The sequence below is a fragment of the Arachis hypogaea genome, chromosome 19, assembly GCF_003086295.3.
Source record: "Arachis hypogaea cultivar Tifrunner chromosome 19, arahy.Tifrunner.gnm2.J5K5, whole genome shotgun sequence".
Lineage (NCBI taxonomy): Eukaryota > Viridiplantae > Streptophyta > Magnoliopsida > Fabales > Fabaceae > Arachis > Arachis hypogaea.
Window position 1 is genome coordinate 12262753 of NC_092054.1, and position 18553 is coordinate 12281305.

At 31.5% G+C, this 18553-nt stretch overlaps 3 protein-coding genes and 1 non-coding gene across 9 annotated transcripts; 1 reads left to right on the forward strand and 3 right to left on the reverse strand.

Moving 5' to 3' along the window:
• Window positions 1-589: 589 nt before the first annotated feature.
• On the reverse strand, window positions 590-5342 carry LOC112775932 (septin and tuftelin-interacting protein 1 homolog 1). Of its 6 annotated transcripts, none has more exons than XM_072227381.1 (3): window positions 2731-5342; window positions 1926-1985; window positions 590-941 (listed from the first exon to the last, which is right to left on the reverse strand). In XM_072227381.1, exons 1-3 carry the CDS (start codon window positions 4810-4812, stop codon window positions 936-938), a joined length of 2148 nt encoding a protein of 715 aa, XP_072083482.1. In that variant the 5' UTR covers window positions 4813-5342; the 3' UTR covers window positions 590-935. The 6 variants fall into 6 exon arrangements, with proteins under 6 accessions (XP_072083482.1, XP_072083481.1, XP_072083479.1 ...); XM_072227380.1 differs by having other exon boundaries at window positions 590-949; XM_072227378.1 differs by having other exon boundaries at window positions 2655-5342.
• Window positions 5343-8886: 3544 nt separating this feature from the next.
• On the reverse strand, window positions 8887-11695 carry LOC112779354 (2-alkenal reductase (NADP(+)-dependent)). The gene is made up of 5 exons (XM_025823595.3): window positions 11280-11695; window positions 10865-11045; window positions 10611-10777; window positions 10225-10307; window positions 8887-9630 (listed from the first exon to the last, which is right to left on the reverse strand). The coding sequence occupies exons 1-5, from the start codon at window positions 11514-11516 to the stop codon at window positions 9249-9251; spliced, it is 1050 nt and encodes a 349-aa protein (XP_025679380.1). The 5' UTR covers window positions 11517-11695; the 3' UTR covers window positions 8887-9248.
• Window positions 11696-12908: 1213 nt separating this feature from the next.
• On the reverse strand, window positions 12909-18221 carry LOC112777292 (2-alkenal reductase (NADP(+)-dependent)). The gene is made up of 6 exons (XM_025821631.3): window positions 18024-18221; window positions 16963-17811; window positions 15625-15802; window positions 14765-14931; window positions 13611-13693; window positions 12909-13517 (listed from the first exon to the last, which is right to left on the reverse strand). Exons 2-6 carry the CDS (start codon window positions 17188-17190, stop codon window positions 13139-13141), a joined length of 1035 nt encoding a protein of 344 aa, XP_025677416.1. The 5' UTR covers window positions 17191-17811; window positions 18024-18221; the 3' UTR covers window positions 12909-13138.
• On the forward strand, window positions 12972-13044 carry TRNAA-UGC (transfer RNA alanine (anticodon UGC)). The gene has a single exon. It is a non-coding gene; the product is annotated as a tRNA-Ala (tRNA).
• Window positions 18222-18553: the final 332 nt, after the last annotated feature.

Consider the following 18553-nt stretch of genomic DNA (forward strand, 5'->3'; position numbering starts at 1 on the left):
TCGATTTTATTTTAATCACCTTTATATATAAATAAGTAGAATTTAAATTAAAAAGATTGATAAATTGAAATAATGATAATTTAATTATTATTCATTTTATAAATATTATATATAAGTCTTATTATTTTAATTCAAATATGATGAGTTTTTTTTCTCATTTTACTAATACCTTCAGAGAGTTTGATCCAAATAAAAAATATAAGTATATATAAATATAGATACATTAGATATTATTAATATTTTTCTTTTGTATTCTTCGTATTTAGGATATAGATATTGGTGTTCCTATTTTGGTAATGTCAGTTTTTTTATATAAATTCATGTAAAAAATGCGTGGAGTGACTTTATAAAAAATAAGAGTGACAGTGATATGATTAGCTTGGTATTTAATATAACTTTGAAAAATTATAAGTTAAAACTATTTGGATGCAAATAAGATTATATCATTGGCCGCGGATATGTATTCTTACTTTTGAAATGTTTGTTACAGGAAGTTAGCAAGCTAGAGAGAATTGACTTAAGTGAATGTTTGTTACTTTTGAAATGTATTCTTACTTTTGAAATGTTTGTTACTCATTTGATGTAGATATCCATGATAAACGATGCATTTCATCTTCTTTACCGTTTGCATAAATTGATTCAAGATACAACAACAAAGTCTTGTCCCACTAAATGGGGTCGGCTACATAAATCAAATGACTCCATTGTGCTCTGTCATGTATCATGTCTACAGAGAGACTGTTTATATGTAGATCTCGTTTGATCACCTCATGGATGGTCTTCTTAGGTCTTCCTCTGCCTTTCGCCCCTTGTCCATCTTCCATCTCATCTACCCTCCTGACTGGATGTTCTATCGGTCTTCTTCTCACATGTCCAAACCACCTGAGACGCGATTCAACATCTTTTCCACAATGATACTACTCCAACTCTCTTCCTTATATCTTCGTTCCTTACATTAACTTATAAGGCTAAGAATAATATATAAAGGATATTTTAAAGGATATTATCTATATATAACATCTTAATATTTTATAAAATGTAATACTAACTTCTGTAAGCATAATAAATTAACAAGTACTATATATCATCCAACTTTTAAGATTGTATTTGCATATTGTCTATAAGACAAAAATACAGAAATAGTGGTTACATAAATCTTTCAGTCTTTAAGGAACAAAATATCAGTTTTCATTTCTTTGGCTTTTTGTTTCTGTATTTATATACATAATTCAAATACAACCTGGAAGAACACCGAGACACCTGACTGAAGAGATTCATATTGTAAACTGGGCAGCATAAATTATGCAAACTTAATATTGATCATCAGATGAACCAAAGGTTCCAAAGCACACAAAAATTGAAGAACTTACCACTTTACAAAGGTTCCTGAGCTCTCATATAGACAACCTACCATGTCTTTACATAAGGCTACAAAGTTGGCGATCTTATAAAAATAAAGGTACTACTAATTAAATGCTATCTCTTTAAGTGTCTTTCTATGAACCTGGAAGCAAGGAAAATGAGCAAGAGAAACCACGTCATTCAGCAAAGCATAAAGGTTACTATGCTTCTAGTTGGTCTACTCCTTGGGAGTGATATCTAAGATTTAACCATTCTTTAGGATTCTCAAACAATATATTTAATAATTCAGAAGTGAACATATGCATAATGCATGCTCAAACATGAAATTTAATGTTAAACTTGATTAGTCCAACCATTTCACTTAGCATATGTGGGTCTCTACTTTCTTCATTTTCATAAATAAAAGGTGATTATCAAACTCTCCAATTGGAATTGTCTACCCGTTATATGAAAAAAGCGTACACGGATAACAAGAAGATTCGATAGAAGTTTAGGTGTAAACTAATTTATACTATATAAATAAACATGATGCTACTTAGTTGATAGAGAAGCAAAGAATTTACCCATTCGAGATGTTGTGCAGTGATGCCAGACACAGTTCCAGTATATATACCAGCTAAGACCTGGTAGAACCATAATGCAGAAAAAGATAATTTACATCTAATGTGTAGTGGAGTAGTAATCAGATCAGCATGTTTAAATAAATTAAATAGAACTGCCTATGGCGAAAATATCACTGCAAAGGTGAAGAAACCCCCCAAAAGATTGTATAAAAGATATCATCTTGGTCCAGTTTGCTTCATACCAAAGAATGCAGATCAAGTGAAAACATATATATAATAATAATATATTTGGGTAGAGGAATTATATATAATAATTTGTACTACTGAATTGATAAGATTTTGTGCACAAAATCATATATGATTTACTACTGCTTGTTCATATTTAATCATAATCCAACCATTGTTTTTGCTCGTCTCAATTTTCCCTATTATTAACTTTGGAGATACAGCATATATAAATTATTTCTACTCTAGCAAATTTCATTGGGCTGGATCAGCAACTTAGAAGGATGGCTAATAATTCTGTATATATAAGTAATACTGCATTCTATGGATTCAGATATTCAAATGTTAAATAGAAAAATGGTATGTTTATAAAGCAGAAAAGAAATAAAGTAGCAGAGTAACTAGATGTAGATCAAGTGAAAACATCCTAAATAACTATTGCATTCAAATAAACCAAATATCCCAGGTCTAAACTATAAATCAACAGAAATCAGTGTCTTTTACCAAGGGATTTATTATGCAACTCTAGCAATCCTTGAAGAGATTCCAAGGACCATGTTTCCTCATGTTGAGCATATACCTTCTGATGTAGCGAGTCTATTATTATGCTGACATTACCAAACCCATATATTTGGTAACCGTTGTGCATTCTACCAGGCTTAATCTTGAACAACAAACCATGATGCTGGGCATGAGCCTCAATGACCTCTTTCAAGCTCAAATCATGCACACCATCTGCGTTGGCACCACCCAATGCTGCAGCAGCTTGCTGTTGAGCATAGGTTGCTGCTTTCTGCTGAGCCTCATATTGTCGTTGCTCCTTCAAACCAGGTTGGAAAACCTCCATTCCGTCAACAGCCTGACTCATCATATCTAAACCACGGTTAATCTGGAATCGGATACTTTCATTTGCCAATAGTTCTTCTGGAATAAGCTCCTTCCATCCATTATACCACTTCATAACTTCTTCAAAGTTAGGATTTGAGCACAACCAGTGATTCAAAACCTCAAGCCACTTTGGGAAGAAGAACTTCTCCATCATGTCCACCATGATATGGATTGGAATCACAGAAGCCCATTTAATTACCCAAAAAAATTGATCGAGCTTCTGACTTGCTGGATTGACTTCAAACTCTTGCAAGACAAGTTGCAACTTAGGCACAATAAATTGAAGCATAAGTTGTTCCCAGCTTACAGCATCAAAGACAGTCTTCCACGTAGATACCAACTCCAACCCATGAGATGGATTTCGAAGAGGATCCCAACCTTGGAACACTGTAATAAACAAAGGAAGAGCATATGAGCAAGCAATGCAGGACAAATTACACAACTTGTAGCTATCGGCATATCTCTTATGCAAGTCACTGAAGCATGTGGCAAGGAAATCTAATGTTAGCGTTCCTGAAGTGCTCTCTTCGTCTACTTGGTCCAAGACACTCATTATTTCCTCCATATTATCCAGTTGACGCTTTTGGAATGCTGCTTCAGATTCTAACTTGTCTTTTTCTTTTTTCAAGCTGAGAGCTGTCTCCCTTTCTCTCCTCAAATCTCTATCAATCTCTTGAATGTCAGCCTCAGCCAACCGAACAAGCAATCCAATGTTATGCTGAAGTTCCGGCATTGGGACATCCTCCTCCTTTGCTTTCTCCTCAGCATTTAAATCAGATAAATTTGTATAAACCCGAACTTGTGGCCCCCTCATATCATAAACCTTCTGAACAACCTCCAAATTCTGTTCTTGCTTGCTTGCCAACAACTCCTCAGCAGTAACATACACTTCCTCCTCTTTCTTCTTCTTCTTCAACCGTGACTGCTTTGACCACAGCCTCTCCTTTGTTCTGCTAGCCGCAGGCTGCACTGCTCCCACCGTGCTTTTGTTCTGTTGCTGCAAAACAGGCAATGGTGGTGGCGGCGCCTCCCTTGCATCACTAAAACCAATACCTGAATTCTTAGCCCTCATTTTGACCTCGATAGGAGCCACAATACCTTGCTCATTCTTTCCAAGACCGCCCCCTCTATAACCCATCTTTTCCAACAGCTTCATCCCTATTCCATTGTTATAGAATTTCCCCGCATTACCAAACCCATCTTGATCCGAACTCTGACGCTGACCCCTCTTCTTCTCCAATTTCTCCCTCTCCCTTTCCCTCTCCCTCCGCATCGCCCCTTCCTTAATCTTCTTCCCAAAAGCCGTAGGCAAAAAATTATGATCATCACCATCATCAATGTTCTCATCAGAACCATTATTCCTATCACCATTACTACTATTAAACCCTAAACCAGCACCTGAAGTGGAAGCAGATCCCATTCCAAGACCTAAACCTGGCCTATCCTCACTAACATAACCATCTTTCTTACAATGTTCTTTAGAATCTCTATTGTTATCAACAACATCTTGATTCGGCATAAAAGTTCCAGTAGAAATAAAATTTACCGGCTTGGTGAGGTCCTGCTTCTTGGAAAGGTCCTTCCTAAGTTTCTTGCTAGAATAATCGTCGTCGTCGTCATCGTCGGAGCCGGCAAAAACACCGTAGAGGACATCGTCTCTGGTCTGAGTACGCTTTTCTTTGCGCTTTTTGTAGTAGAATTCGCCGTTAATCCACTGGCCTTCTTCGAAATCGTTGTCCATTTCGAACCTCTCCATCTCTTGGTCCTCGTCCATGGTTTAGGGCACACGGCAGAGGGACTGAGAAGGTGGACCTGCGGTGGAACAGAGCTAGCGACGGAGGCTTCCACGTTCGCACGGTGGCTGCGCGATGGAAGGAAAGGAAGGCTGCGATGGCTGATGCGCGATGGAGGGGAAGTGAGGGAACAGGCGGTGGCTGTTCGAAGTTCCGACGGCGGCGGTAGCAGGCGGTGGTTGGACGGACTACCAGGAGCTGGATGAGAGGAACCTGGACTCAGAGCTTGTTTGGGTGAGCTTTTAAGAAAAGATCTTTTTTTTCGAGTTATTTTTTTTAAAAGATCTTATACAGAAGTAAAAGTAATTTTATGTCGAGAGAAGCTAATGTCGTAGCAGATCGGTTGGCAAAGATGGGATTTGGAGGTAGCGGAACTGATAAGGTTCATCTTTTTTCTTTTCTGCTCTTTTGTTTTTTCTCTTGGTTGTTCACAAAAAAAAAGTAATTTTATGTTTGGATATTTCATGTAAAAATGCCTTTTTATCAATCAATTATGTTTGGGTATAACAATATAAAAGTACTTTTTTGTTTATTTATTACATGAAAAACATCTTTTTTTTAAGGAAAAAAGATCTTTTAAAAAAAGATATAAATTACAGCTTCTCAAAAAATATCTTTTTTTTTATTTTACTAGTGCTTTTACTTTTACTACTAGAAATTTGCCAAACACGTTAAAAAATAAAAAAAAGATCTTTTTTATTGAAAAAATATATTTTTTTAACAAAATAATGGCACCCAAACATGCACTGAGTGTGAGAGAGGCAGTGAGGCAGATAAAAAAAATAAGAGAAAAGGACAAATAGGTCCCGACCTTTTGTCCTGCGGACATTTTTGTCTCTAATCATTGAAAAATACTTTTAAGTCCCTAACCTTCACAAAACTTGGACGGACCAGTCCCTGATTGAGGCATTTGGACGGATCAGTCCCTGACGGAAGTATTTGGACGGAGGGACTGATCCGTCCAAGTTTTGTGAAGGTCAGGGACTTAAAAGTATTTTTCAATGGTCAGGGACGAAAATGTCTGTAGGACAAAATAGTATTTTGTAAAGTATTTTGTCCTCTCTCACACTCAGTCCCTAACTAAAATTAATTACTCGATTGTTCCCTAACAATTAATTCCATCAGTCACTTAGGTCCTTTACTCCGTTAACTCTAACGGAGGACAAAATAGTCCCTGACAACTCTAACAGGGGACAAAATAGTCCCTGATCTCCTCTGTTTGGAAACGACACTGTTCTCTCCCAATTTCCATCATATCTCGCATAACACTAGCAGTCTAACACTGTAACTTCAAACTACACAATGCACACTCTATAAATTTAATGTTCACAAGAAAAAAAAATCATCAACTTGTTCTCAACCAATTCATACTCAGAAAACTAATGTCTATGTCTCTCAACTAGTTATCGTCTTCGATGGATCCCATGAATCTAGACAGCAAGTCTGATTTGTTAAGACCTGTCGTTGTCGTTGCCATCTCCCTCTTCCTCTGCCCTATCATCTCCATGACCACATTGTCCACCACTCCGATCGCTTCCTTCAGCTTCTTCTCCGAACCAATGTTCAGTAATCGCTTCAGTTTCCATATGAGCAGCAACAACGACATTGCTCGTTGTACTGATAGCTTGGATGCGAGGTCAAAGCTGTCTGCCAACTTGGACTCTGGAAAAGAAGGAATGAAGCACTCGGTGTCTATTTCAAATGAGAATTTGCATATGATATCGAAGGAGAATCTTCTCATGATGTCCTAATGTCCAACAATCTATATTGCTTGCCGGAGAGTGGAGAAAGGCGTGCCCTTGGAGTAGTTGTGGAACTTGGTCTTGAGGATGTCGTGGACGTGTCGGGGTTGGAGGTGATGTTATTGAAGACATGGAATTGGATGCTTTTGGTGGGTGAAGTGTAGAGATTTAGGAAATGTGTGGTCCATGACATGTTGAGGTAGGTGCGATACGTGTGACAATTATACTATAGCTTAATCTTGGAGCTAAAGAGGAGGAAGGAAAAGATGGAAAAGAAGACTGTGAAGGTGAAGAAGGAGAGTATGAATGTTAGGGTTATGCGAAATATGATAAAAATTGGGGAAGAACAGTGTTGTTTTCGAATAAAGGGGTCAGGGATCATTTTGTCCCTTGTTAGAGTTGTCAGAGACCATTTTGTCCCCTGTCAGAGTTGTCAGGGACTATTTTATCCTCCGTTAGAGTTAACGGAATAAAGGACCTAAGTGACTGACAGAATTAATTGTTAGGGACCAATCGAGTAATTAATTTTAGTTAGAGACTAAAGTGTCCCGTTTGAAATTCTTTGAGGACCAAAATGGGTATATACTCAAAAATAAATTTATTTAAAATGAAAGTAATGTGACTAAGTGTAATTTATTTAGATATAATAAAAAATAATTAAATATTATGTGCAGTAAAAAATTAATATTATTGAAAGATAAAATTAAAATAAAATTTATTTTTATGTATTTTTCGTCTTATTTAAGTCTCTAACGTTTCAAAATCATTTCAATTTTGTCCCATTGTCAATTCTGTTAACGGATTCCTAACGGCAGCACAACATTGAGTCAATTTTTAAATGTTAGTGACTTAACTAGGACAATTGAAACGCTAGGAACGACTTTGAGACTTATCCCAAATGTTATTTTAGGGTTTTTCACACTCTTTAGCACTTCTGCCATTTGTATGGCAGTAGCAGAAATAAAATATGGTCGAGTAATAAAATTCACATTAATACCAATCCTATTAAGAATATCCTCGATAATTCTAGTTACTTGATAACGTTCTCCTTGCTGATTAACACGAATCCTATCCAACATATCATCAACATTTTGATCACGTCAAACTACATGAGGAACATTCCCATTTAAATGTATATTGTCATTCATATGTCTAAGATTATTCCCTGCGTCTTCGGGATTCACTCCTAAATTTCGATGATCACCCTAATCATAATCGACAATCCAAGCAATTCGTTCAACTTGTTTAGTCAAACGCTCAAATTTTTTCTCATGATCAGCCATCATGGGACTCAAAATAGTAGTCATTTATTGAGTTAATAGATTGACCAAATCATGATAACTCCCATCAACATACTGTCAAAATGCAGCCCTCGATCCAAAATTATTCGATGTTATCCCACCTGATAATCTCGAACAAACTCAAGATTATGTGATTGATTGTTAATTGCTCCTAGTACACTACCAAATCTAATTGGAGACACGTAACTACTCATTGGTGGAGTATAACCTGGAGAAAGGTCAAAAGGAGGCCAACCTACAGTTATTGACGGTTGCGTCTACATTTGAAAAATTCGTGAAAGTGGATTACGCCTAGTATTTTTCGCAAAATGATTATTAACTATGACATTATCCCCATAACCATTGCCTAAATATGCGTTTGTTAATTCTACAGAGATTTGTGCAACTATTATGGGAACATTATTATTTGTAGATGACCCAACATTGCTATTTAAAACTTCATCAGTCATATTTATGACCTTGCCACTTCGAAATTGCATAACCTAAATTATTACTCAAAAACTAATGAATCTTTTGACACACTTTGTAAAAGATTCCATTGGGCATGCCAATTTGTTATGCATATTTTAATAAATCTTGATTAGTTCGATATCTAATGATTTGGGAGCAAAACCTACTCCTCTTTTGAACAAGTACCAAATTTCAACATGCACCAAAGATTCTATTTTGAGACAAATATAGAAGGAAAAAAACTTGGAATTTAAAGTAAGATTAAATTTCTTGATATTGAAAATACAAAAAGCAAAATAAATGACTTCAAATTTAAAGAAAGCAATAAAACGCTTCCAACGTAATCGAAGGACTTTGCATCCAAAGACTGCAAAATTTTAAAGAAAAGAAAAAGACTTTGCAATAGAAGAGTAAATTGCAAAAAGGAAAAAATACAAGGAATTTTAAATGAAAAGTAAAAATATGGAAAGAATCCTACAGAATAAAAAACTCTTGGCAGACTGAGAAAGTCGCTAAGAATATGAGTGTGCGAGAGTGTTTTCTGAAGAGCAATTCCAACCTGTTTCTTATGAATCTTGTATATTTATAAATTTTTCAACCAATCAAATTTCATCACGTGTTCCATATGCAAAATCTACAAAATAACTGTTCTCGCCAGATACATGTATTGTGTAAACGTCTTCAACTGTCTTGACCATCGATCCTAACACTGTTCCAACTGCTCTATTTCACTTCGACAAACCTCATCAAACTAAATACCTTTCTCTTATCAATAACCTCATTTCGACAAAAACTCATCATGCTTGATAAGACCTATCGTGTACAATCTTCGACACCAATTACACCATATCTTCAATTTATAATTTATTTTATTCAACTAACATGAATAAACAAAAAGAAAAAAGAAAAAGAAAAAAAAAAGCACTATTCATCATTCATAAGTGAAAGCACTTGCTTTCCAATGTTGTGGCCATTGAAAACTCTAACTAAGGCAGCAGCCCCATTCTCAAGGCCCCCAACTATGTCTTCCACACATGATATTTCACCATTTCTGATTTGAGGCAGCAAGAACTCCAAGAATTTGGGATAGAGTGGATAATAGTCAACCACATTGAACCCTTGCATGCGAATCCTTTTATAAATAAGACATGCTGTGTTTTTAATTCCTTCATGTTCCTCCTTTGTGTATTGAGATATCATTCCACACACTGCAATTCTACCATGCACTCTCATGTTCATAAGAACTGCATCTAGCATTTTGCCCCCAACAAGCTCAAAATATATGTCAATACCTTGAGGAAAGTACCTAGTAAACAAATACATTTAAAAAAAAAAATTATGCTACATATAAGTTATTTAATTTATTAATTAGGAACCAAAATGTTGTTATTGAAGTTACACTTTTTTTTATATTTCAATAATACTTTTTATTTTCATTTTTAAATTAAAAAATGTTATTAAATAATAAAAAATATTATTTTAATTTTAATAATAATTTTTAGTTATTTTTTTAAGTGTTGTTAAAATTATATAAGTATCATAACCATTAAAACCATAAATGCCACAATATCCACCTTAATAAAATGCAGCAAAACAATAAAATGTAAAAGTAAGGAATTAGGTATTATTGGATTAATGCTTTTAATTTCATTATGTCTAAAATCTACTATATGATGACTTAATCTAATAGTGTTCAATCAAAGATCTATTCATTGTAACAAGTAAATAGAAAGCAAAATAGTTATTATCAGCAATTGTATATTAAAATTAGCTATTATAAATATATATTATTTAATTTCTTTTAATATATATTTTATATTTAATATATTTTTTATATTAATAATTAATTAATTTTAATAGCTGATTTAACTCATTTTAATGTACATATATAAATACACACCTTTTCAATGCAGCGTCCAAGTCATGTTCTTCCTTATAATTGAAAGCTTCGTCAAATCCAAATTTGCTCTTTAGTAGATCAACCTAGTTCAATGAATTTCATACCACACATGTAATTAATAAGAGAATAATTAATGATGAGAAATATATATAATCATAATCATAATTCCCAAGCTGCTTAAGCTAAATTTGCGTTATCAAAGCCTTTCCACAAGACCACAACATAATATTTGTTTCTCAATAAAATCTGATAATATAATCAACATTAAGTTGGTCAAGTAAGACACAAATTTATCTAATTAGATTAGTCAAATTAGTTCTGATATTCACAAAGACCAACCAACAAATTGGTAATTATTTAACCAAATAATCCAAATATGAAATTACCTTGTCTTTGCTGCCAGCACTTCCAACAACATAACAACCAATCAATTTTGCAAACTGCCCCACGAGTTGACCAACTGCACCTGCTGCTGCTGAGACAAACACATATTCACCCTTCTTTGGACCACAAACCTCAAAGAATCCAGAATAAGCAGTTAATCCAGGCATACCTAGTCACATGTATTTAAAATAAAAAAATTGGATTAAGTAATAATTAAACTAAAAATCAAAGATTAGAAGATGTATGATTTTTTTACCAAGGATCCCTGTGTAATAGGATAAAGGCACATCAGTGTGGTGATGGATTTTAAACAAGTTTTCAGGTGATGATATGATTGAGTACTCTTCCCATCCAGTTACTCCCCAGACATAGTCACCTTCTTGAAAATCTTGGTGCTTTGAATCCAAAACTTTGGCCACTCCAAATCCATATAGTGGCTGTAAATTTTTTTAATTAAACTTAATTAAATAAATTTTCTTAAGAAAAATTTTTGAAAGTTAGTCATTTTTAATATTTTTTGTTAACACAAATTTGTTGCATTCAATCAATGACAAAACTGAAATTATGGAACCAGCAAAATTTTCTTTGAAACCATTTATTATATCTTTTCATTTCCTCAGAAGCTGAACAAATTATAAAATAAATAAATAAATAAATGAGCATAAACTTACTGAGCCAGGGGTGAAGGACTGCGAAACACTAAATTTATCATCTTTTTGCATCAAGGGTCTAAGGTGAGGATCAGCAGCCAAGAAAAGGTTTTTGACCAAAACAACCCCTTTAGATTCATCTCCAAGCTTCAGTTTAATAGTAGAATCTGAAGATACAAACATGTCAGATTCTTTAGGGAAGCCAGACACATAGTGCCTTAATAATAACTGCTTGTTTCTCACATCTTTCTCTGCCATTTTTTCAACATGAATAACACACCCTATTTCAATTCAATATATGCAGCTCTAATGGATTCAATTTCTATGTTATGGTCATGAGTTGATGACAATATATAAAAAATGAGTTTTATATATAATTTTTTCATTGGCGGCCGCCGGCCTCTGCACAAACTGGTTTAATTTGTTTATACGAAAATACGATGATTGACTTAATTAATTAATTAAATACTTCCATCTAACTAATGATGCGACAGCTCATAAGCTTTATATATGATTTTTTTTCTTCTTTATTTAATGCTATTCCTTATAGTTAGGGCTGGAAGTGAGTCAAGCTAACTCATGAATCAGCTCGAGCTCGATTTGTTAATAGTTTAATAAGTTGAACTTGTGAGTTAATAACCAAGCTTGAGTTTGAAATTGAGTTAATAAATTAAATGAGTCGAGTTTGAGCTTGGATAAGCTTAGCTCATTAGCTCATGAACGGACTCAATTATATGTATAATATTAAAAGTACAGATTAAATGCATATAAAATATGCGTATTAATAATTTAATATATATAAAGTAATATATAATTTTACATATATATTAATATTTTTAATTATTTAAAATTTTATAGTCATTTTTTATATATAATTTTAATATAAAATATAAATAAAAAATTTATAATTGATAAATAAATAATATATAAAATTTATTATTTTTTAATATTTTTTAATATATATAAATTATAATTTATTGATATAGAATTATAAATTATATTCCTATTATTTGAGACCGTTCTTAAATTTTTGTTGAGTCAAAATTGAACTTACAAACAAATTCGATTGTTAATAAATTGAAACCAAACTTAATTTTCGTGAATTAAATTTGGTATAACTCGATTCAGACTCAAGTTCCAATCCTACTTTTTTTTTTTTTTTTGACAGAGTTCCAATCCTACTTATGGTCATCAAACAAAGACGTAACTGCTTACCTTCGATGAGCTGTCGACGAACGGAATTAATGATTGGATCATAGCTATGAAATAATGCACCACATTTGTTCGAGATTCGTCCGATATGTGGAATTTTTAATATCTAATTATGTCTTTAAAAAATAAAAATATATCTAAATACATCTAAATATAATTATGTATTAATATGTCCAATTTTATTTTTTGTATGATATAATTAAAATGAGTTTATAATTAATGTGTATTTCAATTATTAATAAAATTATGTAAAATACTGTGCATAATATAAACATATTAAAAATTTTCAAAAAGTTAATTTATAATTTAATATGTGACATATATATATAAGTGTCTCCCTGTTAATGTTCGGGCATTAGAATCATCATCGTGACCTAATTTAATACTTAGGTAAAAATTGTATTGACTTCGATATAGTATATATAAAATAAAATCAAGTGAAAAAGAAAGCTAATAATTATTTTTAAATAAAATATAACGTATGTTACAAATCATCAACACGGGGATGTAGCTCAAATGGTAGAGCGCTCGCTTTGCATGCGAGAGGCACGGGGTTCGATCCCCCGCATCTCCACTAACTAATCTTTTTCTAGTTTTTGGTAACAACAATTTTTCTTTTCTAAAGATATCTGAAATTGTTGATTCACTCACATAACATAGTACGAAAATTATTCAGGGGCAATAGCCACAATTTTTTTACCGAGATTTTGACCACTGAAAAGGCTAACTAAGGCTGCAGGGCCACCCTCAAGACCTTCAACTATGTCTTCCACATATGCAATCTTCCCTTCTCTAATGTGAGGCAGAATAAACTCCAAGAATTTAGGATAAAGGGGATAGAATTGAGATACAATAAAACCTTGCATCTTAATCTCCTTATATATGAGATTTGCCAAATTCGTTACACCTTCTGGTTGAGTGAGATTATACTGTGAAATCATTCCACATACCGGTATGCGACCATGAGATCTCATGTTCAAGAGCACAGCATCAAGTGTCTTACCGCCCACGTTTTCAAAGTAAATGTCAATGCCTTCGGGGAAGTATCTGAAATATAATCAAACATTCCAAACTAGATTCATATTTATAATCTAATTTTTTACTGTTCACGTACCATCCTTATCGTATTTAAGTACTAACCTTTTTAAAGCAGCATCGAGATTTGATTCTTCTTTGTAGTTAAAGGCTTCGTCAAATCCTAATTTATTCTTCAATATATCCACCTAGGTGTGTAGGAGAAATTAAATGCATTCAACTAAAAAGTAAGACTAATTATCTTTGTCAAAATGAAGCACTCTTATTTTGAAATAATTTAAGAAAAACAGAAGTATTACTAATGATTTAGATTACAATTTTCTATGGGTTTTTTTTTGGTTGTATACTCAGTATTTTTGTAAAACAAATACATCTTTACATAAATATATTTAATTCAAGATCCAAATCAAATAGAAAAAGATATACATCTAGTGAAACACCTTTAATAATTAACGAAAATCTAACACAAAGTAAATCATGTAATATAATTTTGGTTTAATTATTCTATTGGTCCTATAGTTTCACCAAATTTGTAAATAGATTCCTATACTTTTTTTCTTTTAATTGAATCCTTACAATGCTTTTAACTTTGAAATTAAGTCTTTTTCGTGTCAAAAAATATTAAAATTAATAAAATATTTATCACAAAAAATATATGATCAAAGATCTAATTAGGTTCTTAATTATGAATATTTTCAATTTGTGAAAAAATATTCTGTTAATTCTAACATGTTTTATACTGGCAAAGATTTAATTACAAAATTAAAAGTTATGTAAAGATCTAATTAAAAGAAAAATATAGATATCTAATTATAAATTTTGTAAAATTATAGAGACTAATAATACTAATAGAGTAATTAAACCTTTAATTTTTTTGGCACACATGATGCTTTATTCTAACGTGTTGAAAAATAAGGTTTAATTACTCTATCAATCCTTATAGTTTTACTGAATTTTCAATTAGGTCTCTATACTTTTTTTTTCCGATTGAGTTTCTATACCATATCAGATTTTGTAATTAAGTTCCTACTGTGATAAAAACACTGGAATTAAGGAAATATTCCGTTAAGCAAAACGAATATGTCTAATACTTGACTGAATATTCTATATAGTTTAACATAATATTTTATTAATTACAAAATCTGATATGATATAAGACCTAATTGAAAAGAAAAAAAAATATAAGGACCTAATTAAAAATTTGATAAAACTATAGAAACCAAAGTAATTAAATCGAAAAATAATAATTAGGGTAATACCTTTTCTTGACTTCCAGCGCTTCCAACAACATAGCATCCAGTCAACTTAGCAAATTGGCCAACAAGTTGACCAACTGCACCAGAGGCAGCTGAAACAAACACTTTCTCTCCTTTCTTAGGACACCCTAATTCAAAGAAACCACCATAAGCTGTCATTCCCGGCATACCTGTGTGTTCAAACAACAAATTCAATGATATTAAGTGAATTTAGTATGGATACATATCATCTTTTATTAATGATAGATTAAGAAGTTTTAATCATGTTATACAGACACAAAAAATCAGCACCAATCAGGTAATCAACTATTTAGTTAATTGGTTAAAGATAATTATAAATCGAAATATAGAATAATATATTTTCATTTATAATCAAACTTTATAAACAATATAATCAAATTTAATTTATATTTATAATTAAATTTCATAAATTATATAATTAAACTATATTTATATTTATAATAAAAAATAAAATCATAGAAAATAAAAATATAATTTTTTGTATTAATAAAAAATTTGACTATTCTGTTATAAAACACAGTTTTATTATTAGGCTGTGATTTGCTTGAGGAAGGTTTCAAAGCTTGAAATGAGCAAGTATATTAATTCTTTTAATGTATTTAATATTTTAAATCATATAATTTTTGTTTTACCTGTTAGATTTAAGAGTGTTTTTAATTAAAACATGAAAAATATCTATTATAATTGAGAGTCACTATATGAAAATTTATAATTAAGAGTCACTAGATGAGAATTTAGTCAAATCAGTCAAACTATTTAACGACTTTTAACTATCGACTTAACGTAAAGTTAATTGCATTTGAGTTTTTACAAAAATTATTAAATGATTGATGAGCACATACCCAAAATTCCAGTATAGTAAGAAAGTGGAACATCAGTGTGGTCAATCTTGAATAGTATTTTAGCGGAAGGGACCAAACTGTATTCCTCCCATTTAGTAACCCCCCACACTAAATCATCTTTCTTATACTTTGGATCTCCAGATTCAACCACTTTACTCACACCGAATGCCGTCAATGGCTGCAACAATATTAAAATTCACATGCTATCAATGCAAAATTTGGTAAGTGATGTAACCATTTATTATTTGCTTTAGAAATATAATGAACAATTACAAACACAATTTATGTTACAATTTTAAATTGTAGGCATAATTAGAGTTGAATAGGAAACCATCAATTACTAAGGTGTTTAAGAGGATGCATCACGGAAGGATGATAAGAATGTGTAGGCTGATAAATTGAATGCATTTAATCTGTCAATAATTAAGCAGTCAATAATTGCATTCAAGAATTGTCATTCAAATTATGTTCGTATATTGTCATTTAAATTTGTGTGTTTATATATGGTTGTGTTTGTTTATCGAGATAGCACATTGAGACAGAGACATAAGGACACAAAATTATATTTGACAGAAGAAATATATGAACAAAGACAATGTATCTAAAAATACTGAATTAGTATATTTTATGTCTATCTTGACAAGAAGAACATGGAGACACTAACAAAAAATAACTTATTTTTTATTTTTTTATTTTTTTATTAATTTTTTATTATTATATTTTTTGTCTCAAATTTTTTGAATGAAAAAAATGAGAATAAATTAAATTTTCATAATTTATTCTAATTTATCACCAAACAGAATATAAGAATACAAAATTTTATATTTTTATCCTTTATATATTGTTTTCACTATCTTGTCTTATCTTATTCTCAAAATCAAACAGAGCCATATTATCTTTGAGACCAAAATATAGAGATACTAGAGACACAAATTTATTTAGTTGTAGATACAAATATGCTCAAAAAAAAGAAGATATGTATAATTTGTTTACTCTAAAAAATGATTTTAATTGAGAAATTGTATAAAAATATTTTTTATATCAATATATTAAAATGATCTTTTTTAACATGAATTGTTGTTAAAAATTCTTTATGAACATAAACGCGTAGCTATAATTATAATTTGTATTTTATTTATAAATATACACATGTGACTATATTTCATATTTTTATATGAGTAACTAATTTCTGATATGCAAGTAGTAAATTATAGTAAAATTTTGTTATATACTTATATTTAAACAGAGACGGTATATCAATACTGCATAAAACTTTAATTTAGGGGAAAAAAATAAACTCAAATAAATAAAAAGTAAAATGTTATTATGACAACTTACTGAGCCAGGAGAATAGTGAAATCCCAAAGACACAGGAGTATCCTTGTACATGAGGAGCCGCATGTACGGATCACATGATAAGTAGAGATTCTTGAGCAACACAACATCACTAGAACCTTCTGGAACCTTCAATGTTATGCTACCTTCCACAATCTCCATGTCACTTTCCTTTGGGAAACCAGTGACATAGTTCTTCAGAAGCACTTGCTTGTTCCTCACTTGTGCCATAATCTCGTAAACTTGCTACAATCACAATTTACGTACGTAGAGATCAAAAGGCATAGAAGAAGTTATAGAGACAACAAGTTTTGGCCGTTGCTAATTTTGATCCACGTTCTCTTTATCCTCTCGTCCTTCTTGATTTGGTTGAAGAATTTTTATGGTCACAATTTTTTGGTGAGGAATTATTGCCCAATGTTATTTGGGTTTATCTTAATGTGGGGGACCGAAAATAATATATAATCACGTGTTCCTTTTAATAAAGGTTTAATCAAAGATAATTTTAAAACATGAACCAAAAATCAATGACAAAAATTATTATAAATTTTTGCATTAGAGATAATTTTAAACTGTCAATAGACATATTAAAACTTATTTTAAACGTTGAAAGTAAAAGTATAAAATTAATGAAAAAGTATATCGAACCAACTTAATCAGCCAAAAATAAAATAACTTAATTAATTATAAATATAGTAATTAGTTTTATTTATTTATGATTTAAAATATTAGTTATTAAATGTTTCACCACGTTCAAATTAGAAGGAGATACTTCAGTATCATTGCAATGTGAATCACGAAAATTGATTCAATTAGCTTCCGTCTCTTCATTCTCCTTCTCTCTCCAAATGCCTAAAACATGATAAATTAAAAAACAAATTCAGAACCATCCAATTTATAAATAAAAGAAACATTTTAATACCTAGCATAAATACCATTTACGTAGAGATTTTAGATTCATCCAAAGACATTTGGCTAGTTTTTTACTGGAACCATCTTGATTCCCTAGCATTATTAGAAATTAATATAAATTAAATGTTAAGGGATAGGAATAACATACGTACCCGTTAACTACACAGGCCATGTAGAACGAAAATTAAACCACACATTCCACAGAAAAGTAATAAGTGAACAAAACGATGATGAAAAAAACATGCTATGCCAAAAGCACAAGCTTTCATTCACGAGAAACAAGAAGCACTTGTTTTCCAAAATTGCGACCACTATAAAGGCCAACCAGTGCAGCAGGTCCATTCTCAAGACCCTCAGCTATGTCTTCCACATACACAACTTTTCCTTCTCTGATAAAGAAATGTTGAGTTTACAGTGAAATTTAGACTTCTAATAGATACAAAATAATATGAAATTGAACACTACCTACAATAATGCATTAACTATAACAAAACCAATACGAGAAAATAGGATGTGAATTAATTTTCTTTCTTATTTTTTATGATATTTCAACTACATTGTTACAGAAATATATATAGTATCATTTATGCTATAATTTTAATGAATGAGAATAAAATCCTCTTATTTTAATGAATGAGAATAAAATTCTCCTATGAAAACTCCCTACAAGTTCTTTTCTATT